The sequence below is a fragment of the Charadrius vociferus genome, unplaced genomic scaffold (assembly GCF_000708025.1).
Source record: "Charadrius vociferus isolate BGI_N301 unplaced genomic scaffold, ASM70802v2 scaffold39, whole genome shotgun sequence".
In the NCBI taxonomy this organism is placed as follows: domain Eukaryota; kingdom Metazoa; phylum Chordata; class Aves; order Charadriiformes; family Charadriidae; genus Charadrius; species Charadrius vociferus.
In genome coordinates this window covers 4,262,345-4,280,535 of record NW_009650188.1, presented here as the reverse complement: position 1 = coordinate 4,280,535, position 18,191 = coordinate 4,262,345, and the positions used below count along the sequence as shown (strand labels likewise).

Genomic DNA, 18,191 nt, shown 5'->3' with positions numbered 1-18,191 from the left:
GTTTGGGCACTGTGAAGGATGAAGCTGGGAGTGTGGTGGGTAACCGTGGTTCCCGGCAAGGAGTGGTGCTGGCTAGAGCTGGTGTCTGGGGAGAGGATGAGGAGGGAGAAGGGAGAGAGGCTGCAGACCAGATGAGGTGGGAGGGGTGGCGAAAGGGGATACCGCTTGGCTTTTTAGCCCTCTGTGCCCTGGGATGACGCCAGGCTCTTGAGCTGGAACGCTTGCAAAGGGAAAAGGAGTCCCTTCTAGTGTGCTTTAAATTAAAATGCAACACAAAAAATACCCTGTCGGGGAGGTATGAAAATTTAATCGACACCCAGTGCTCTTAGCAGCTCAGTAGCAAGCACAGATCTTAATGTCTCTGCAGCTATTCCTGGCGGCTCCCGGCCGTGCGGGCGAAGCGAGGTGTGCTGTGTGCTGGGGGGAACACGGGGGGCTGCCAAAAAGTCCCCAGCACTCGTGGCACCACAGGACAGAGCCCCTTCCTGCTTCTTGCAGCAACTAACCTGTTTTTTCCCCAAATGGCTCCTGTTGGTGCCCGCGCCGGCAGCTCGCGTGCCGCCAGCCGTGGGTGCTGGAGCCCGACGCCGACAGGCACGTGTGTGGCAGCCAGCCTGCTTCACCCTCTTCTCCCTTTGGAAGAAACGGCTCTTTCTCCACACTCAGCAAAGCCAGACCCTCGCCAGCTTGCCAAATGTTCCTGCCTTTTTTTTTTTTTCTCCTTTTTTTTTTTTTCCCCCCCTTTTCCCTCTGTGTGTGTGTGTGTGTGTGTGTGTGCGCGCGCGTGCTGAAATGACACAGCAAGAAACAAACTGTGTCTGCTGGATCCCCAGCTTTGCAGGCATGTTCTATCAAAAGCTCCCTGCCCACACCCTCCTCCCTGCCCGCGCGGGAAAGTCTTGTTCCTAGACCGTCTGCCGGCAGGAGTGGAGGAGCCGAGGGGCTGTCGGAGGCACTGATGCTCCAGCACTGATGCTCTGCGCTCCCGCACAACTCCAGGCTCAAGGAGGGGAAGGTGGTAGGGGGGTCTCGGTGCTGCCTTCCCCCCGCTTTGCTCATCTTTAAGCCCGGGACCTGTAATTAGTGGGTTTGGTGCTGGAAATTGCGCCGGTGTGGCTTTGCAAAGCTCTTTCCACGCCTCTGCGGTGCAGCACGTGCTGCTGTGCGTCAGGGCTGGGTTGTGGGGGTATTGGGGTGAGTTGGGGTCCTCAGGGGAGGTCGCATGTGGGTCTGTTGCCCCAGAGCATCGCAGCCAGAGCTGGGAATGCTCCTACATCTAGGAAACATATCACGGGGCCCGAGCTGCCTCTCCGGGCTTGCAGCGTGCTCGAAACAAAGCAGGGATCCAGCCTGGCAATCGCCAAGCCCCACTGAAAAAAACCACCCTGAAAGCTGATCCCATGAAAGCCATGTCCTGCTGCAGCACACAGGCTCTGGGTCCAGCCGGAGAGGCAGCGGCACTGGCACGTGTCCGAGCCTGATGCTGAGGATCTGCACTGGGAACACTGGCGCTGCCTTAGCCCGGCGCTGGGTGTAAGGAAGGCTGCGGAGCTTGGCAAATACTCCATCAGGAAAAGTTCAACCTGCCTGGGGGGCAGCTAAGGGGGTGCCCTCATCTGGGGCTGGGGAAAGCGCAGGAGGGGTCCAGGCAGGGGGAGGGTGGGGGTTCAAGAGCAGAGGTAGGGGAAGCCGAGGGGTCACAGCGAGGGATGGCTGGGGGGAGAGGAGGAGGAGGAGGGGGCATCTGTGGGGACAGGGTCTGTGGATTGATGCTGGGGCACCTGGGTGCAATTTCTCGGTGGATCGGAGGAGAACAGAACAAAAACTGGTCTCCACACCTATTTCAAATGTTTTGAAAACACGTGATTTTTAGCAATGCTTCTAGTAATGCATTCTCTGCATTCCACTTAGAAAACAGAAAAATGAAATAACATCGGGTTTTTTCCTGTCTCCCCACTCCTTCCCTTTCCCTGCACGCACGCATGGACGCGAGCATGCTCATGCGCTGCCGGGCTTTGTGGAGCTTCGTGCACCCCTCTGCAGGGGTTCCTGCCTGCTGCCTGCCCGCAGCACCCCCGGGGCCAGCGAAAGGCAGGGCTGCAGGCAGGGCATCGGGCAGCAGGAGGTGCCCACCTTGCCTGAAGACCCCACCAGGCGGCTGTGGCAGGATGCGTCCCGCCGCGGGCCAGCCCCGGCCCTGCAAAGGAAATGTACCAATTTCCTCATTAACCTGATTTGGAAAAGCAAAGCATTTTCATTCAGATCTTGTCCAGCGCCGGGGTCGCTGATGGATACCAGGCAGGGCTGGCGGGGAGTGAAGCATGGCCCTGCATGCAGGAGATCAAATTATCGCTATTAAAGGGAAGAAAGAGATCTGTTACTGCGCTGGGGAGAGCGGGTGTCAAGGTCTTGAGGGAATGGGTTAGGCCAGGGAATCTGCTACAAGGTATTTTTAATTTTTTTTAAATTTTTTTTCCTCCTTTTTGCTGGAGTACGGAGATTTTGAGGCTGTTCCTGCTGCTCTGCATGTGTTGCTCAGCTGGATGCAGCCGTGGTTTGCAGGGAGGATCGGGTCGGGGGCCGCGGAGGTGACGCTGGGGGGATGGCGTCAGCTGTGGTGGGGGCATGGTTCATGTCACCACCAGGCAAAGCCCATCAGGAATTGTCAAGCTGAGGATTTGGCATACAAATCGTGATAGCTGTGGTGTTTTCACACCCGCTGTCCCAGCGGGTCTGCTCTGCCTCTGCACTGGGCAGCAAGCCCCTGGGAAGTCCTGGGGAAGGCAGGCACAACACCTCAGGGCAAAGCCTCCTGAAATCTTGGTTTTCTCCATCATTCCCAAACCTTCTCAGCTGGGATTGCAGCTGGGGGGACAGGCAGACCTCTCCTGCCCGGCTGTGGCAGTTGGGACAGTTTAGTCACCCTGTCCCTGCCCATTAAAGCTTGCCTGCAATGCAGGGAGAGCCACGGGTCCCTGCGGGACCTCTCCGTGGGGTGGGACATCCTTGGCAGAGGACCACAATGAGAGCAGGATGGGGCCACCCGTGCTGCTGGAGGTCCCGTGGATTTTTCTCCCCCACCATAGCGCAGCGCTGCTGTATTCCCCGTACACATCACAGCCAGTTGGTTACGGTAACAAACGTGTATTACCCTGATCTAATTATGTGCCATTTTGGTCTGAATTCAAACAGAAACCACAGTGACTCTCTCCTAACGCAGATGGATTGTGACAGAGGGCTTGACTGCCTATGGGGCATCAGCATGGGCAGTTGATGTTGGCCAAGCTGGTCTTGGAGGTCTCCAGGATTCATGTCCTGCTGAGGAAGGGGCAGAAAGCTCCCCTCCTTTCCAGGGAAAGCCTGAAGTGGGAGCCCAGCCCTATTACTAGACACTGGAGAGTCAAGGAAGGCAGATTGCTGTGTGAATGAAGTCCAGTGGCTCCCCACGTCCTGCTGCTCCCCAAATGAGTTGGGTGCCCACAGTCTCAGTCCCCAGTCCCCCACCCTGAGCTGGTGGGCAATGTGTGGCCATTAAAGGAGCCCTGCACAGGCAGAACTCGCTTTCTGTTTATTTTTAAGTAGGAGAGACTGAATTTGTGGGGGTTTTTTGTTCCCCCCCCTTCCCCTATAGCAAAGAATTCCTAAAGTTTCCCATGTGAGCGCAGCCTGAGGGAGGGTACGTGTGGGCTGCGAGCTTGTGCTTTGCATTCGACTCGGGTATATATTTAGATTTCTTTAGATTTCTGGCCCCCCGAGTGAGACCTGCTTTTGCAGCTCCCTGCGCCTTTTCCCGCCCTTTGAAGGAAAAAAAAAAAGGGGGGGGGGCAAAAAACCAGCACAAGAGGTGCCGAAAGAATAACCCCGTGCTGGGGGTTGAGAAGCAGGAGCTGACGGAGGCTCCTTTGCCTGCCAGGTGGGGACCTGCCATGCCGGCGCTATTCCCCCATGAGGGTCATGCTCCCACTCCTTGGTGGTGTCATGTATAGGCTCAGAGGCTTTGCTGGCAGTGGGGACGGGTCATGTCCCATGGTGGTTCAGCTCTGGCTGGGACTCTCCACTGATACGTTGGTGTGAGAAACACCTTTGGGTGCGTAGTCCCTCAGAGAACCTGTGGCTCCCTAGTCTTCACCAACAAGCTCTCGTTGGTTGTGCTGGGTACGCCTGGAGACAGCAACAAACATGTTTCTCAGTCTGGTGGCCATGGGAGAGCTTGAGTGGTTTAGGCTGGTGCGCGGTGCATATTGAAAAGGTGGTTGTCTTAAAGGGAAGGGAAGAAGCAGCAAAGATCAGCTATCAGGCAGCTCCTCTGTTTCCCAGAGGGCTTGGTGAGCAATGGGACCTAGTCTACAGCATAGGGAGTCAGGAGACAGGGAATTTCTTCATTAAAGGAGTTAAAGCGTTCATGAATTTGGGGATTGAACCCCATGTGTCTACCCTGACGTCTGCACGTGAGGTCTGCCTCCTGGTACCTTCAGCAAACGGGAAAAAAATGGTGGGAAGGCACAGCAGACCAAGGCAATGACCCACTACCTATGGAGTGATATTAAGAACAAACGATGCCTCAAACAGATGGGAAAAGGGGCTGCTCAGTCAAGACAACTACATCTTGGTGCCAAAGAAGTTGGGAAGTGCTACGGGAGCTGCCAAAAGTCATGCTGACGTGGACCTCGTGAAGGATGCTCAAAGGGGCAGCGAGCGGTTCCCCACCTCTGCAGATGGAAGCAAGGCACGGTGAAGTGCCAGCTGGGGAGATTTGCGCATGGATGGATATTTCACCCCAGCTTTTGGTCAACACCAAGACAGAGGAAACAAAAAGGGCTGGATAGTGGGAATGAGGACACAGGCACGAGCGCAGCTGATGTGGAAGCCAAGAGCTGAGACCATCGCACCCATCAGCCCAGCGCTCAGGATGGCTTTCTCCCCTCCCCGTACTTGGAGGGAGCTGGCACATGAAATGGCAGGTCTGGTAACAAGTATTTTTAACAACTCCATCGAGTTGGGGGAGGCACCATCTGACTGGAGAATAGCGAATGCGATGCCTATATTTAAAAGCGGGGGGAGGAGGGGAAAAAAAGTAAGGCAGGCAGGAATAGGACTGAAAGCCTGACCTCGATCGCATGCCATTTTGGAACAGGTTTGGAAGGCAAAAGAGGAAAATGAATCATGGGTTTGCCAAAGGTAGGTCACTCCAGGCTAACCTGGCATCAGAGACCTGGAAATGCGTAGAGCTGTTCTTTGTAGTAAAGCTTTTGCTATGGGAAAGTGTTGATGAAACGGAAAAGAGGGGAAGGACAAGAGGAGCTCTGCAAGGCTGGCAGGGAAGCGAGCAGCGTTGGGGTAGGGCTGGGTGATGTTGAGGGGACATAGTGGCTGGCGATAACTGGTGGGGCTCCTCGGGGATGAGTCACGGGCTTTCCTGTTTCCAGCTTAAGGCATTGACTGGCTTCCCAGAGCTGGGAGGATGGAGGCTGCCACCCCGGAGTGGAGGAGTTTGTGGGCTGGAGGAAGAGATGTGGGATGCAGTGAGAAATGGAAAGCCATGTGCTTGTTGAGGAACAGCAAAGATATCTCCTTGGAACCCAGGTCTTGCTGATCGGGAAGTAGCAGTATGGAGGAGGAAGGGATGAGTGAGTGAGTGCAGGGTGACCGCAGGCCAACAGTGCCCTGGAGGAGCAGGGATGTTTGCAGGGAGGATGGCAAAGCCTCGTTAGCATCATGCAGGGATGGAGTGGGACCTATCGGAATCTCACACTCAGGTCTCCTGTGTCCAGAGACAGAGGAGCAGGGAAGGTGCTATTAGATAAAACAGGGAGGGAGAGACAGTCATACAAGAGAGAACTGGAGGAACCTTGCTTTGGCTAGCAGAGCAGAGGCCGGGGGATGGCCATGATAGCTATCTATAAATAAATCAGGATGGGAAACAGTATTTCAGCCAAAGGCCAATGCTGGTAAAAGAACGGAGGGATATATAAAATGACCACAAATAAATTTAGCCTGAAAATTAGAGCAGCTATTAGAGAACCCGCTTGAGGAGCCTTCCAGTGGGAACAGTGAGTTTTTAAGGTAGAGTTGACAAAAGTCTGGGGGAGATTGTGTGACGTGAGGGGGGTCTGGACTCAGCAACTCTGTGAGACCCTGGCAGTCTGCGTCCTCTCTCAGACAAACACAGCCAGGTGTGACAGTTCCTTTGGTTTCCTGGGTGGATGTGCTTCAGCTTTGGGAGTGGAGAGATGGGAATGCATCCACTCATGTGTGTATGCACACACGCTGTTCTGTGTGGTGATGCCTTACTGCACTGGATGCTTTGTGGTCATGCTCTCTGCCGTGGGCTAGAGGAGCAGTGGAAGATGCAGAGCCCATGAGCCGTAAGCCCCTTGTGTTTCTCAAACAAATCCCCTTGTTCCCCTGGCTGGGCCCTCTGGGTGCTGCAAAGGTACCGGAGCAACTCTTCTAGCCTCTTGGGGAATAAAAGGGCAAATTTTGGCAGTCAAAGCAGCCGAGCAGGTACCAGATGATGGGCTGGAGCCATTGCAGCCGGCTGGGCACAACCAGCTCCTGGTTTTGTAGGGGCCATTGGGATGTGCCCTGGGAAATTTTATCTTGGGGCTTGGAGGGTCCTGGCAAAGCTGGTACCAGCCAGGGAAGACCCATGTAGCTGCTCAGCATGGGACTGTTTCTGTGACTGCTGGTGTCATCCTGGGCGGCTGCGACCATTCCTGACCTTGCTCTGGTCAGTAGCGTGTCCTTGGGGACGTGGGGTCCATGGCCGCAGCTCCCCATCCCCTCTCCTGCCCTAGCAGTGCCCCTCCTGGAGCCACTGGCTGCTAGCAGTGCCAGACATGTAACCCCCCAAAACCTCTAAAATCTCTCTAATCCCTTTTACCTCCACCCCAGTGGGAGCTGGGTACAGAGATGCAGAGAGGTGGAGATCGCAGATGGCCTGTCCTGGCAGGGCCCTGCTGAGCTGCTGCCTCAGCTTTCCCAGCTGTGGGTCCCTGGTGCCACCAGCTTTGGCCGTGTCCACAAACTGCAGAGGGAAGAGGTGGTCTAGGTGCTGCTGCTGGTATTGCTGGCTGATAACCCCAGGGAAACTGCCCTCTGCTCCATCATCTCATCACTGTCTCCATCTCCTGCTGTGCATCACTAGAGGGGTGTCTATGGCCCAGCCCTGGGGGAAGATGTCTCCTTCACTTGTAGGAAAGGAGCTCATCTGTTTTGCATCCCCTCTGCCAAGGACCTTGGGGAAAGACAGTGATTTTTGGGCAGGAGCCAGTTTCAAAGGCAAGTGATCCTAGCACGGGTGGCAGGTACCCAATGGCATCTTGGCAGAGAGCTGAAGCCCAGCCAGGCTTGAGCCAAGTTGTTGCACGATGCCTTGTAAACTGATGCCATGGCAAATGGTGCTGTTAGAGCAGAGCATGGTGACCTGGGTGTCTCTGGAGGGTGGTGATGAGCATTGGCTATACACGATTCCCATGCATCATTCCCACCTCCCTTGGTGGTAGGGGTGTCTCTGGAGGGTGGTGATGAGTGTTGGCTATACGGGTTTCCCATGCATCATTCTCATCTCCCTGCTCTCGCTTCTCCCATGGCCCTGAGGAAGGGGGCTGGTGGTGGACTGAGGCTCTTGAAAGGTGCAGGACCTTGAGAAGACACGCGTGGTTTCCCCGGTGCCGAAGGGCAAGGGTGTTGAGTCTTTCCGGATGCTTTCCCCAACCTCAAAGTCCTTACTGCTGCTGGGTGCCAGGTGCTCCTCACACTGGGGTCTCTGCCCACAGCATCCTCCTCCCTGGTGCTGTGGTCGATGCCTGCAGTGGGATGCGCTGGCATCGCCCTTCCTGCCTTGGCCTCAGCATCCGGGTGGTGGGGACGCCCGGCTGAGGTACCTGCTGACGCGGAAGACTCCAGCGCAGTGGCTTTCTCTCCCTCGTTGGAGATGAGCTTCTCCCCTTGCAGAGCCTCATCTCGGCTCCTGCACTGGCTGACCGGGAGATGTGGTGCCAATGACTCAGACGAAGATGAGGGCTTAATTAGCACGGGGAGAAGGGGGAAGAGAGAGAAAAGAGAAAGAGCCTTTCATTGCAACAAGATTGATACCACCTCCCCCAGACAGTCACGTTCTGCCGCATCACCCTCCAGCCCGGCGTCATGTGCGCTGTGCCTGACACCGGAGGACAAATGGGGCCTGGGAAGCGGCTGCGAGGTACAGAGGGGCACTGCTTTATTAAAAGTCTCAGTGAATAAATGTCTGGAGGTATAGAGCAGGGCTTGCCAGCAGGCTTTTTAGCCGTCGGGCTTTGCCCTGTGGTTAGATTTCACCTCTGCTCTCAGCTCCTTGGGGTTGGGGTAACTCACCCAGGACACGAGGGTGCCTGTGATTTATTACCAATGGTGCCATCAAGAAAATGCTCCTGTGAAGGTGTGGGGCTTGTCCACGTCAGCCCCTTTCCCCCTATGCATGGAAGGACAAGCACTGGCTGCCTCTTCTTTAGCCACCAGCTTCCCTGGCCCTAAGGTACCTTATAAGCCTTGTGCTTGGCCAGCGCTGCTGCTGCGGGGCTGCTTTGCCCTATCTCAGTGGGATGGGCAGGGGAGCACTGAATCAAAGCTGCTGGGGGAGGCATGCTCAGGGTGGCCCCCACACCCTCAGCACTGCAGTTTTGAGCTGCGCATCCCTGGACCTCTGCCTGCCCACCACTGAGAGACTGTACTGCTGCCTTACAGCCCCTGTGTCCCTTCAGGGATGGTAGGAGGAGGCAGAGGAGAGTGGTCCTGCCGGATGAGAGCTGGAGACCATGGAGGAGGGTGTGGCTGGGGCAAGATGCCGCGGGGCATCAGGGCACTGCTGGTCAGGAGCTCCTCTGCAGGCATGCCTGCACAGGCAGCACCTGGTGCCCAACAAGGCTCGGCAGGCATGGCCACCTCACCCTGAAGGAGCCTGGTGTGGCCAGCCTGCAGGGAGAATTGCCACCACACTGAAGCTAACGCACCCTCTCTCTGCCCCAGGTGCTGGTGTTGAAGGTAACGAAAAATGCCACCACACTGAAGCTAACGCACCCTCTCTCTGCCCCAGGTGCTGGTGTTGAAGGTAACGTCACACGTGTTTTTTCTTTCCCCTCCAGACCAATGATGCCTTAGGAGCCACGTGGAACTGGCTGTACTTCATCCCCCTCATCATCATTGGATCCTTCTTTGTCCTCAACCTTGTCCTGGGAGTGCTGTCAGGGTAAGCGAGATGGCGTCCTTCCTCTCCAGGCCATGCCCATTGTGTCTTTGAGCCCTGAGGTTGGCCCCTGGTACTGCTGTGACCCCCAGGACCCCAGTAGCTGGTTCCCCCCGTCCCCTCCGTGCTTCCCTGCTGCACAGCAAGGGATTGCTCCCTGGCTCTGCTTAGCTCCTTTGCTCCCTGGGGAGTCAGGAAAGGGGCAGCCTTGAAGATGCTTTCTTGTTGTGTCTCCTTGCTGAAGAGCTTGTGGTTTTGGTCACCTGTGGGAAATGGTCAGTGTCGATCTTCTTGGGACCTGCTGGAGGGGAGAGGTATGGTGGGCGCCTTATGGAAATGTGTTCCAGTCTGGAATGCGTTTGTAGCGGGGTATGCGTCTGCTGGCCGATGGAGAGTGGTGGATGTGGATTGGGATGGGTTTGGGGCACGTGTGGGAGCGTGGCAAGGCACCTCTACTCTGTGCAGGCTGTGGCTGGGAGGATGTGCCCAGCGCCAGTGGGGGATATGCGCTGGTGAGGGTAGGGGGGCCTGGGGTGCACGTGGACAAGCCAGGGACTTAGGGACAATGCAACTGTGCCTATTCTGCTCTTCCCAGGGGAAAGCAGATTTTAATCCAAGCTATTAAGCTGGGTTTGGAGAGAAAAAGGCTTCTTGTCTCCATGACAATGGACTGTGGTTGCATCAGCACATCCTCAACCGCTGGCAGGGTTTGGTGCATGGGGAGAGCATGCGTTATCTGTACTGGGAGGGGGATGTGGGCTCCTCTGCCCTTGCCACAGGTGGCAGAGGGGCCCCTGTGCCCAGCAGCAGGTCGTTTTTTTCCTAATTGCCCATCATGCCAAAAAAAAGCACCACTGTAACACTGGGTTGACCAGCTAGAAAGCCCTTAGATGCAGAGATCAACATGGAGACTGGCCCTGGTCGTAGCTGTCACTGTCCGAAGTGTCCTTGAGAGTTCAGGTGTGATGGTGGTGGTTTCAGGAGTGCTTCTGGAGAGGCAGGGTGGGCTTCAGGGTCTGTTGGCGGGCTGAATTTCCCCAGCTCCCAGTCTGGCGTCTGACTGAGTCCAGGTGCTCTGGGGACAGGCTGCAGGAAGGGCTTCATGCTGTCTTGCAGGGAGGAAGCTCTTAGGGAGGATGAAGACATCCAGGCAGTGTTGGGTGGCTTTTTCAATTCTTACGCCACATCCAACTTGGGCATTTGAGCAAAGTCCAACTGGGTGTCAGTGTCAAGCAGGAGCTTTCCTACGGAAGCCCAGAGAAGGGAAGTTAGGAAGCTCAGGGCTAGGCAGCTGAAAAAGACCCCGATGTGTTGAAGTGTGTCACCGTAGCACATTGTGTGGACACTGATGCTTTTGGTGCTGATGTGATGCAGAGAGCAGCCTTGGGACACAGCACGGTAGCACCACTCTGGCCTGCAAGCCAGCTGCTGGCAGGAGGACTACGGGGTGACTGGTGGCATGGCTGGCCCGTGCCCTGGTCCGTGCTCGGTGCTTGCCTGCGCCAGGACTGGGTGAGGCAGCTGTTCCTGTGCCCGCCGAATTGGATGCAGTTGTCTAGGGCTCTTCCCAGGCGCCGGCTGGCATTTCGACTGTTTGTTTATCTCTAATAGGGTTTGTATTGGGGAAGGATGCAAGTGGGTGGGTGGCCTAATTGGCAATGGAGATGCTCTCGTGGCGTGCCAGATACCTAGGGAAAAGCACGACTGCTCAGCTCCCTAGAGGGCTGAGCGAGGTGAGCGGAGGTGGCGAGTTGGGCTTTGCCACCCGATGGCAAGGCCACCGCATGTGCCCTCCTGCATGGCCACAGCCACAGGCATCCCCTGCGGCTCGGTGGATGCAGTAGCTTGATGGTGGCGAAGATTTCTCTTGCCAAAACTGCTGTCAGAGCCACAGAGGGGTGCGACACGAGGCAGGAGAAGGTACTTCTGCATGCAAACAATGCGCGTCCTTGAGTGCAATATGAAGGGCTTCGTTCCTTGCTTTGCTCGCTTAGTTTTTATTGTTTTCAACTCTTCTCGCTATCCTCTTGTGCTGGAAGAGAGCACTTGGCTCTGCTGTGGGAGGAGAGGGGTGACCTTTCCATCCCCCAGCCTCTGTGCTGGATGAGCAGCCAGGGTCTGGCTGGATCCCCCTGCACGCCCTGTGGCTGGGCTGAGCTGGGAGGAGAAGGTCACTTTGGGGATGAGCTCCATGGAAACAACTCCTCGCGAAGGAAACCTTTCCCCGACATTATGGCAATGATTTGGGGAAGACAGGCGGCCATGCCTGGTTAGCTGAAGTCGCAGTCACTCTGTTAACTCAGGGCACCGCAGCGAGCAGGGAGTTCTGGTAGCCCGCTCATGGAAACCTGGACACACATTGCTTGCAAACTGCACCATCTGCACTGGCAAATATCGAAGTCAGCTTGGGATTTCCAGCTGCCTTCTCCAAGTTCAGGCTTGTGAGCTGCTGCAGAGCTGCCTCTCTGCCCTCGCTTTGTCTCAGCAGCGGTTTTCTTTGGGGAAACAATCAAACACCCGAGGCTGGTCCTGAATGCGAAGAGGCTGCAGGAGGACATTTGTATGTTTAACTTGCCACCATCAGAAGTTTGCCAGAGCCCAGATTTAGCAATCTTCTGGTTGCGATGCGCATCTCTCCCAACAGTCAGTTCCCCAACTGTTAAGCTGAGGCATGACCTCCGTGATGTAAACAGCCTGGATCCATCTGCTCCTGAGCACAAAGTATGTGGGAGAGGAAAAGAAATGATTTCCATCACACCGAGGCTCCTCGATTTTTCTCTCTAAATACTAACACGCACACATGCACTGGAATTGCATGCAACGCTATTAAGAGGAGATGGAGTCGCTCCAGGCAGGGGCTTGGAGAGCCGGTTCTTCTGGGGCTTTGGCATTTATTACTGTGTCTATTAACTTTCCCCCTCTATGGGTGCAATTACAGATCAATTAATTCTAACTGAAAGCAGGAAGGAAAAAAAAAAATTGGCCCTGTTCCTCTTTGAGAGCATTTTGCAGGTATGAAGCCCAAGGAGATGTGACTGCTCAGCTTTTAAAGCTACACAAGCTACCGAAATAATCCTGGCAGAAGAGAGTTAGTGGGAGCGAGCGAGGATGGAGCATCAGCTGAAATACCATGTTTTCTGCCACGTGGCAGCCGGTGGATTTGGGAGCTCAGGAAGATCCTGAGACTCCTACCAAGTATTGCCTGCTGCCGTCCTGTGTCCTGAGGTTGGTGTCATCCAGCACCCTGCTGCGGCAGGGCAGGACGCACCTGCAGCTCTGCACCTCTTCCCAGGGAGAACTGTTGTGGTGCAGAGAGAGAATCGCATGCTGTAGCCATCTCTGTGGTGGGATGGGTAGGAGAGGTGGATGGGACCTCATCCCACCCTGTGGCTGATGGCCTGTTGCGTGCAGTGCCCTGTGGTCGGTTGGCTTTGAGTCAGAGAGATGCAAAAGTTGCACATGCCCCATACTGGAGATTTGCAAAGGTCTGCTCTCCCTTCTTTGGGAAATGGGTTGGGGTTTTTTGTTCAGTTGTTTCTCATGTAAAACAATTTGGATTTGTGTGTTCACTCTCCATCTCCAGAGCAGCAGAGACCGGGTGAGAGCCGTGCTGGCTGGTTCCCACTGCATGTGGCATGCATGGTACCACGGCAGCAGTAATGTCAGTGCAGGAGTGACCGCAGCTCACCTGTCCTAACCACTGCGGAGGTCACAGTAGGCAGGTCCTGCCTGTTTTGCCCCTCCTGGCAAGAAGATGGCTTATGTGTAGCTCGTCAATGGGAGCAAGAAGATAAAAGAGTGAAGATAACAAACAAGCTATGCTTGGAGCTATAACGCTGAGGACTCATGCAGAGTTTCTGATACCAGACAGGCTGTGTTTTGGCTCTTTTCTATCTGCATTTCCTCAGCCTCTGCCCTCCTCCATTCATTGCAGCATCTGTCCTCCTGGTGAGATTGACTTGTAGGCCTGGTGGACTCCTTTCCCCTATCCAGTTTTGTATTTCCAGCCCCTTTCCAGGGTGACAAAGCTACTATAATCACTGGAATTTGTGGTCCGCAGCAATAGCTGAGTGGGTGCAGAGTGGAAGGGGATGCTGGCCAACCTGGGAAGGCTGGGTCCTTGGGTCTGCTGAGGAGAAGACCTCTGGAAGCTGCTGGCAGAGCAAGAAGTTGAGCATGATGGCAGGAAAAATGAAATCCATCTGCCTTGTACCAAACAAGAGAGTAATTTAAATCCTCCTAATTGCTTCCACTCATCCTAGTGATGTTAAGTCTTTTCTCCCTTTAAGTCTTTTCTGCCCCCCACCCCCAGCTCTTGCATTAAGCCTTTGAAAGAAACGACTAATGTTATAATTAAAGGATCAATTTGGCAAGATTTCTTTGTCTTAAGATCTTCTTTCTTTCAGGTTGGGTTAGCACTGTGTTCCCAGTCTCCGGAGAGTTTTCTTCAGCTCCTTCAGGAGCCTTCTGTACCATCTCTGAGATCTTTTCACTTCACTTAATTTGAATTTTTTTCCCATCCAATTTTGAGGCATAACAAACGATGAATAAAATTAAGTTTTATAGCAATTAATAATAAGGGTGTCGAAGGAACAAATGTACATTTTCAATGGAGTTTTTTTTGCCGGCTCTACACAAAACCTGGGGCCTATGCATTCGAGCTGGATCAGGTGGTTTGAAGCCAAAAAACACTGGGAAGAGGATTAATGTCTCGGAAGTAGGCGGTTTGTGGAGGGGAAAGCAAGGAGACACGTCGCCACAATGCGGGAAGGCTTATGGGTAGAGCATGAGGGACAGCAAGATGACAAAAAACGTGCCTGAGAAATATTGCACCGGAAGCGTGAAAGCTTGGAAGCATTGTTGGTTTGGTTTTTTTGTTTTTTTTTTTTTAATGGTTGTAGCGTCTCAGGGAGTGGCTTGGATGAGATGTAAAATGGCTGTGCCCATTGTGTGTTTGGGGATTCAGTAGCTGGAACTGCTTTTGAATGGAGGTGTGGGTGTAATGGGGAGGGTGGGCTGTGATGCCTCCTGCCAGGTCCCCCAGCACCACCATGGGATGCCCCTTCTTTGGGCCACGCTTGGTGAGAAGCGGCCATGCTTGTCACTTTGTTCTGGGGGAGCTCTTGTGTCAACAACGTGGTATTTGAACATGAGTGAAGCAAAGGAGCCTTTGAGATCTTCATCTATATTCAGCAGCCAGGTGGGCATCCATATTCAATGAGTGCCTCTCTGCCTTGCTCTGCTGTACCACCTTTCTGCGGAGGGCCTCCAAGCCCTTTGCAAACAAGCTGCCTGACAAGAGACACGCGTGTCTGGTGTGCCGTATCCCCTGGTGTTACAGGGAATAACAACTCTGCTTACAGCCAACCGGACAGGATTAAAAAAAAAAAAAAAATCCACAACAAAGCGACAACTCAGTGACTTTCCCCTTTGATTTCTCTTTGCAAATTATTTGCCAGCGTGTCTCAAGTGCTTCAAATTTGCTCTTGTTCGTGCCTCCCTGCAAATATGCTCTGTGGACTGCCCGTTGTCTGCAGATCGTGGGTGAAAAGGCTCTGTTTTGATCCTCCCAACAAAGCACTCAGCGGATAGTTCTTGCTTACAGATTGCTTTTGGAGTTGTTTGTTGCAGATAGTCGTAATTTCCGTCGTCCTGGTTAATGACAGCAATCGTGTGGCCGTGGCTGCTGCTGTTTGACTTGGCGGATGGCTTTGAAGATGTCCGGTTCCTCCCTGACCAACTCTATCCTTGCAAGGGGGTGCTGGGCACTCCTGTTGGGTGAAGTAGACAGGATGCCCCGAACGAATCACGTAGCGTTATCAGTTCTTTGTACCTCGTAGGCGGCTGTTTGTTTGTTTTGCAGTGGCGGAGTGACATATCTAGCAGTTGCATTGTGGGTTTCACACTTGATGGTTGGTTCTGAATTCATTGTATTTGTGCGTTGAAGGCGTCAATTAGAGTGCTTGGAAGTTCCTGGGAAGTTAATGTGATGAAATGTTGAAAATTGGTGAATTTTTTCCATGCTGTAACTCACCTGCAGTACTGGCCCTGCACCTTTCATCTGCGAATCGCTATCACTTGTGAAGGGGAACTGTAAAACTGTTCTCCGCTTACAGAGGATGAAAACTGGAGCATAGCAGGGAAAGGGAGGAGTGACATTTTCCCAGCACTGCATGAGCCAGTGGGAGTGATTGCGAACAAAGCCCGGGGCTCTTGAAGCAGTGAAGCTGCGCTGCTCATACCAACCCTGCCTGATAAGAGTGAAATAAAATCCAGAGCTTGTATCTATGCTTCTTGCTGCTGGGACTACCAGACACTCCACCACCTCTATGTTGCTTTCTTGCGGCATGCATTGGCCGTGCTATTGTTACGTTTGGTGCAATATTGTGAACAATAGGCTTCTCTGGGTACGGGGACAGAGGTGCAAACCCCAGCATTGTCACCCTTGGAAAAATGTTCAAACTGAGACTCTACAACTGTTGGTGACTCCCTTCTCCCAGTGATATTTGTCCTCTTTGTCATTTTGGGTTTTTTCTACTTCAAAACAATAAGTACTCCAAACTGTTGGCTGCTCTGAGCTCAACCCAAGTGTTGTGGAAAACCTGTCTTTTTTTTTTAAAGGTCACAGCAGGGTTGAGCTGAACACAAAGCAAGCGTCCACACGTGGTTTTCTCGCTTTGATCGTGGAGTACTTCTTATTCTTGGAGAGCATGCGTGAAGCATGTGGAGAGGGGACGATCCCACCCTGAAATGCAGAGGCTGGCAGGGACAGGCTTTGCCGCAAGGTACATCTGATGCCCAACCACGTTCCCAAGCAGTGGGTAAACCTGCTCTTGGATAAATGAGGGCCTGTTGACTGAAGCTATCTATACACAAGAAACGGGGATTACTCGAGACAAGAGGGGAGGTATTTAAAGTCCTTGCTGTTCAGTGGGCTGTGTTCCCCATCAGCAGATGCAAAGTCTGAGTTTGCTTGTGTTCTTCGCTGCTTTGAGTCATTTCATTGTCTCCATTGCTGCTCTAGCTGTCCATCAAATACCAATTATTTGAATTCTTGAACTTCATCTTCAAAGCTGTCCAAAGCCTGGACCTGGGAGATCCCGTTACACAGCTGGACAACAGTGACCCTCTCACTGCTACTTTAGGCCCTACATGGAGCCACGATGGCCCATATCTCTTTGAGGGACTGGCTTATAAAAGTTGCTCTTTAGTGCTGGGAATCTTGACTTTGCTTCTGGTGGCTCCTCATCTGGAGGCCTTCTGTCCGCTCTCCACTTGTGGAGACAGTTTCCCATTTAGACTGCCTTCTCCCTGTGTCTTCATGTTGTCATTGCCTTTCCTTTCTTTACTCATTTTTGTTCATTTCTCCTCTTAGCGTGGGGTGTCAACGCAAACTAGCGTGACGAGGTCTTTCTCAATTGTTCATGCTACTTGGTATCAATCCTGCCTAATACAAGCCCGTTTAGGACCTGGTTGAAGTGACAGACATCAGCGAGTACCTATAAGAAAATCTGATTTAAATCATAACCTTTCTCCAAGGTAGGAGGTAACCATGAGCATCTGCCCCTTCTTAAATGGGACAGTGATGTAATAGGTAATCTCAGGGCTGGTATCTCCCAGCTCCTTCCCGTTTTACCATTCGATGTCGCCAACAGCTTGTCAGCTTTTCATCCCCCAACTCGTGTGTCTGCCGGCGCTCTATAAATGTGCTCTCTTTAGCTTCGTCAGCTGTACGCTCTGCTTCTTGCGGCAGCTTTGTCACAACGCGGCAAACACGTAACTCTCGCTGAAGTACACAGGGATGATCGAAAGTTAACGGCCACCACTAAAGGGAATATAAGAAATGTTTTCCTTTTTAATTCTTTTCACCAGTTAGTACTTCATGGGAAGACTTTCTTGAGACAATACAGCTTTGTTAAGGAATCACAGAATCATGATTGGATTGGAAAGGTCCTCTACTCCACCCCCCCTGCAATTGTCAGGGACATCTTCAACTAGATGAGGTTGCTCAGAGCCCTGTCCTACCTGCCCTTGAATCTTCTCTCAGTTCTGGCAATTCAAGTGAACTTAAATCAAGCAATTACCCTTATCCAGAAAACTTGTTGCCTCCCTCAAAGCAGACCTATGAAGCACATCTTCCCCCTGCAGAGGCTTTTGTACCTTTTGGACTCCCTGCTCTAACCTTTGCGGTTGGTTCAGTGCGATAATCCCAGTCTGCAATGCCAGTTCTGCTGTGCCTGCTTGCCACCGTCTGTTTAAGTTGAAGCACCAGGTTACAGACTGCACAGTTAGTTCAACACTCTCACTTTAGTTCCTTTACACCTCTTGGGTAAATACCATCTGATCCCCCTGGTTTGCAACTGTCTCATCCATGTTTTCCAAACCGTCTGTTGTCAGTTCTGTCCCATAACCTTCCCTGACACTCTCCTGGAGTCGAAGGCAGTTTTTCCTCAAATTGCGGTGTTCAAAACTGAGTCAGAGCCATGAGCTGAGACCTCACGAGTGCTGAGGAGAGCAGCAGTATTACCTGATGTCTTACAGATGGTGTTCCTTGTTATACATCCTGTTATATATGTTTTTTTTTTCACAACAGCACAGTTCTGCTACCTCATCCTCAGTGTGTAATCCAGTATTTCTCCGCTTCCCACCCCTTCCTTTCTGCTGCCTTGTATCATTTTAAGACCTGTTTGGTAACTGGTTTGTTGGAGGCACCTTTAATGGTGGCAAAAGGTGATGAATTGATGGGTTTGAAAACTGTTGGCTTGTAATTTCAAAGCATGGAAGCCACAATACTGATGTGACCAGTGCTATATACTCTCTCTGGACTCAAAGAAGGTCTAGAAAGGATAAAAGTGGGTTGCAGCATCTGTGATATTCTTTTTTTCTTAGATGGTTTTTGGTTGGTTTTTTTTTGTGGGGTTTTTTTTTGTTTGCCCCCATTCTTCCCCCCCCCCCCCCCCCCCACAAA

At 53.0% G+C, this 18,191-nt stretch overlaps 1 protein-coding gene across 1 annotated transcript in view; it reads left to right on the top strand.

The window, feature by feature from the left end:
- The window catches only part of CACNA1E (calcium channel, voltage-dependent, R type, alpha 1E subunit), a 108,034-nt gene that overhangs the window by 27,826 nt on the left and 62,017 nt on the right, over positions 1 to 18,191 (top strand). Inside the window, exon 7 of the mRNA XM_009892926.1 lies at positions 9,123 to 9,226. Within this exon, the coding sequence (XP_009891228.1) occupies positions 9,123 to 9,226 (104 nt within the window). The remainder of the gene's footprint in view (positions 1 to 9,122; positions 9,227 to 18,191) is intronic.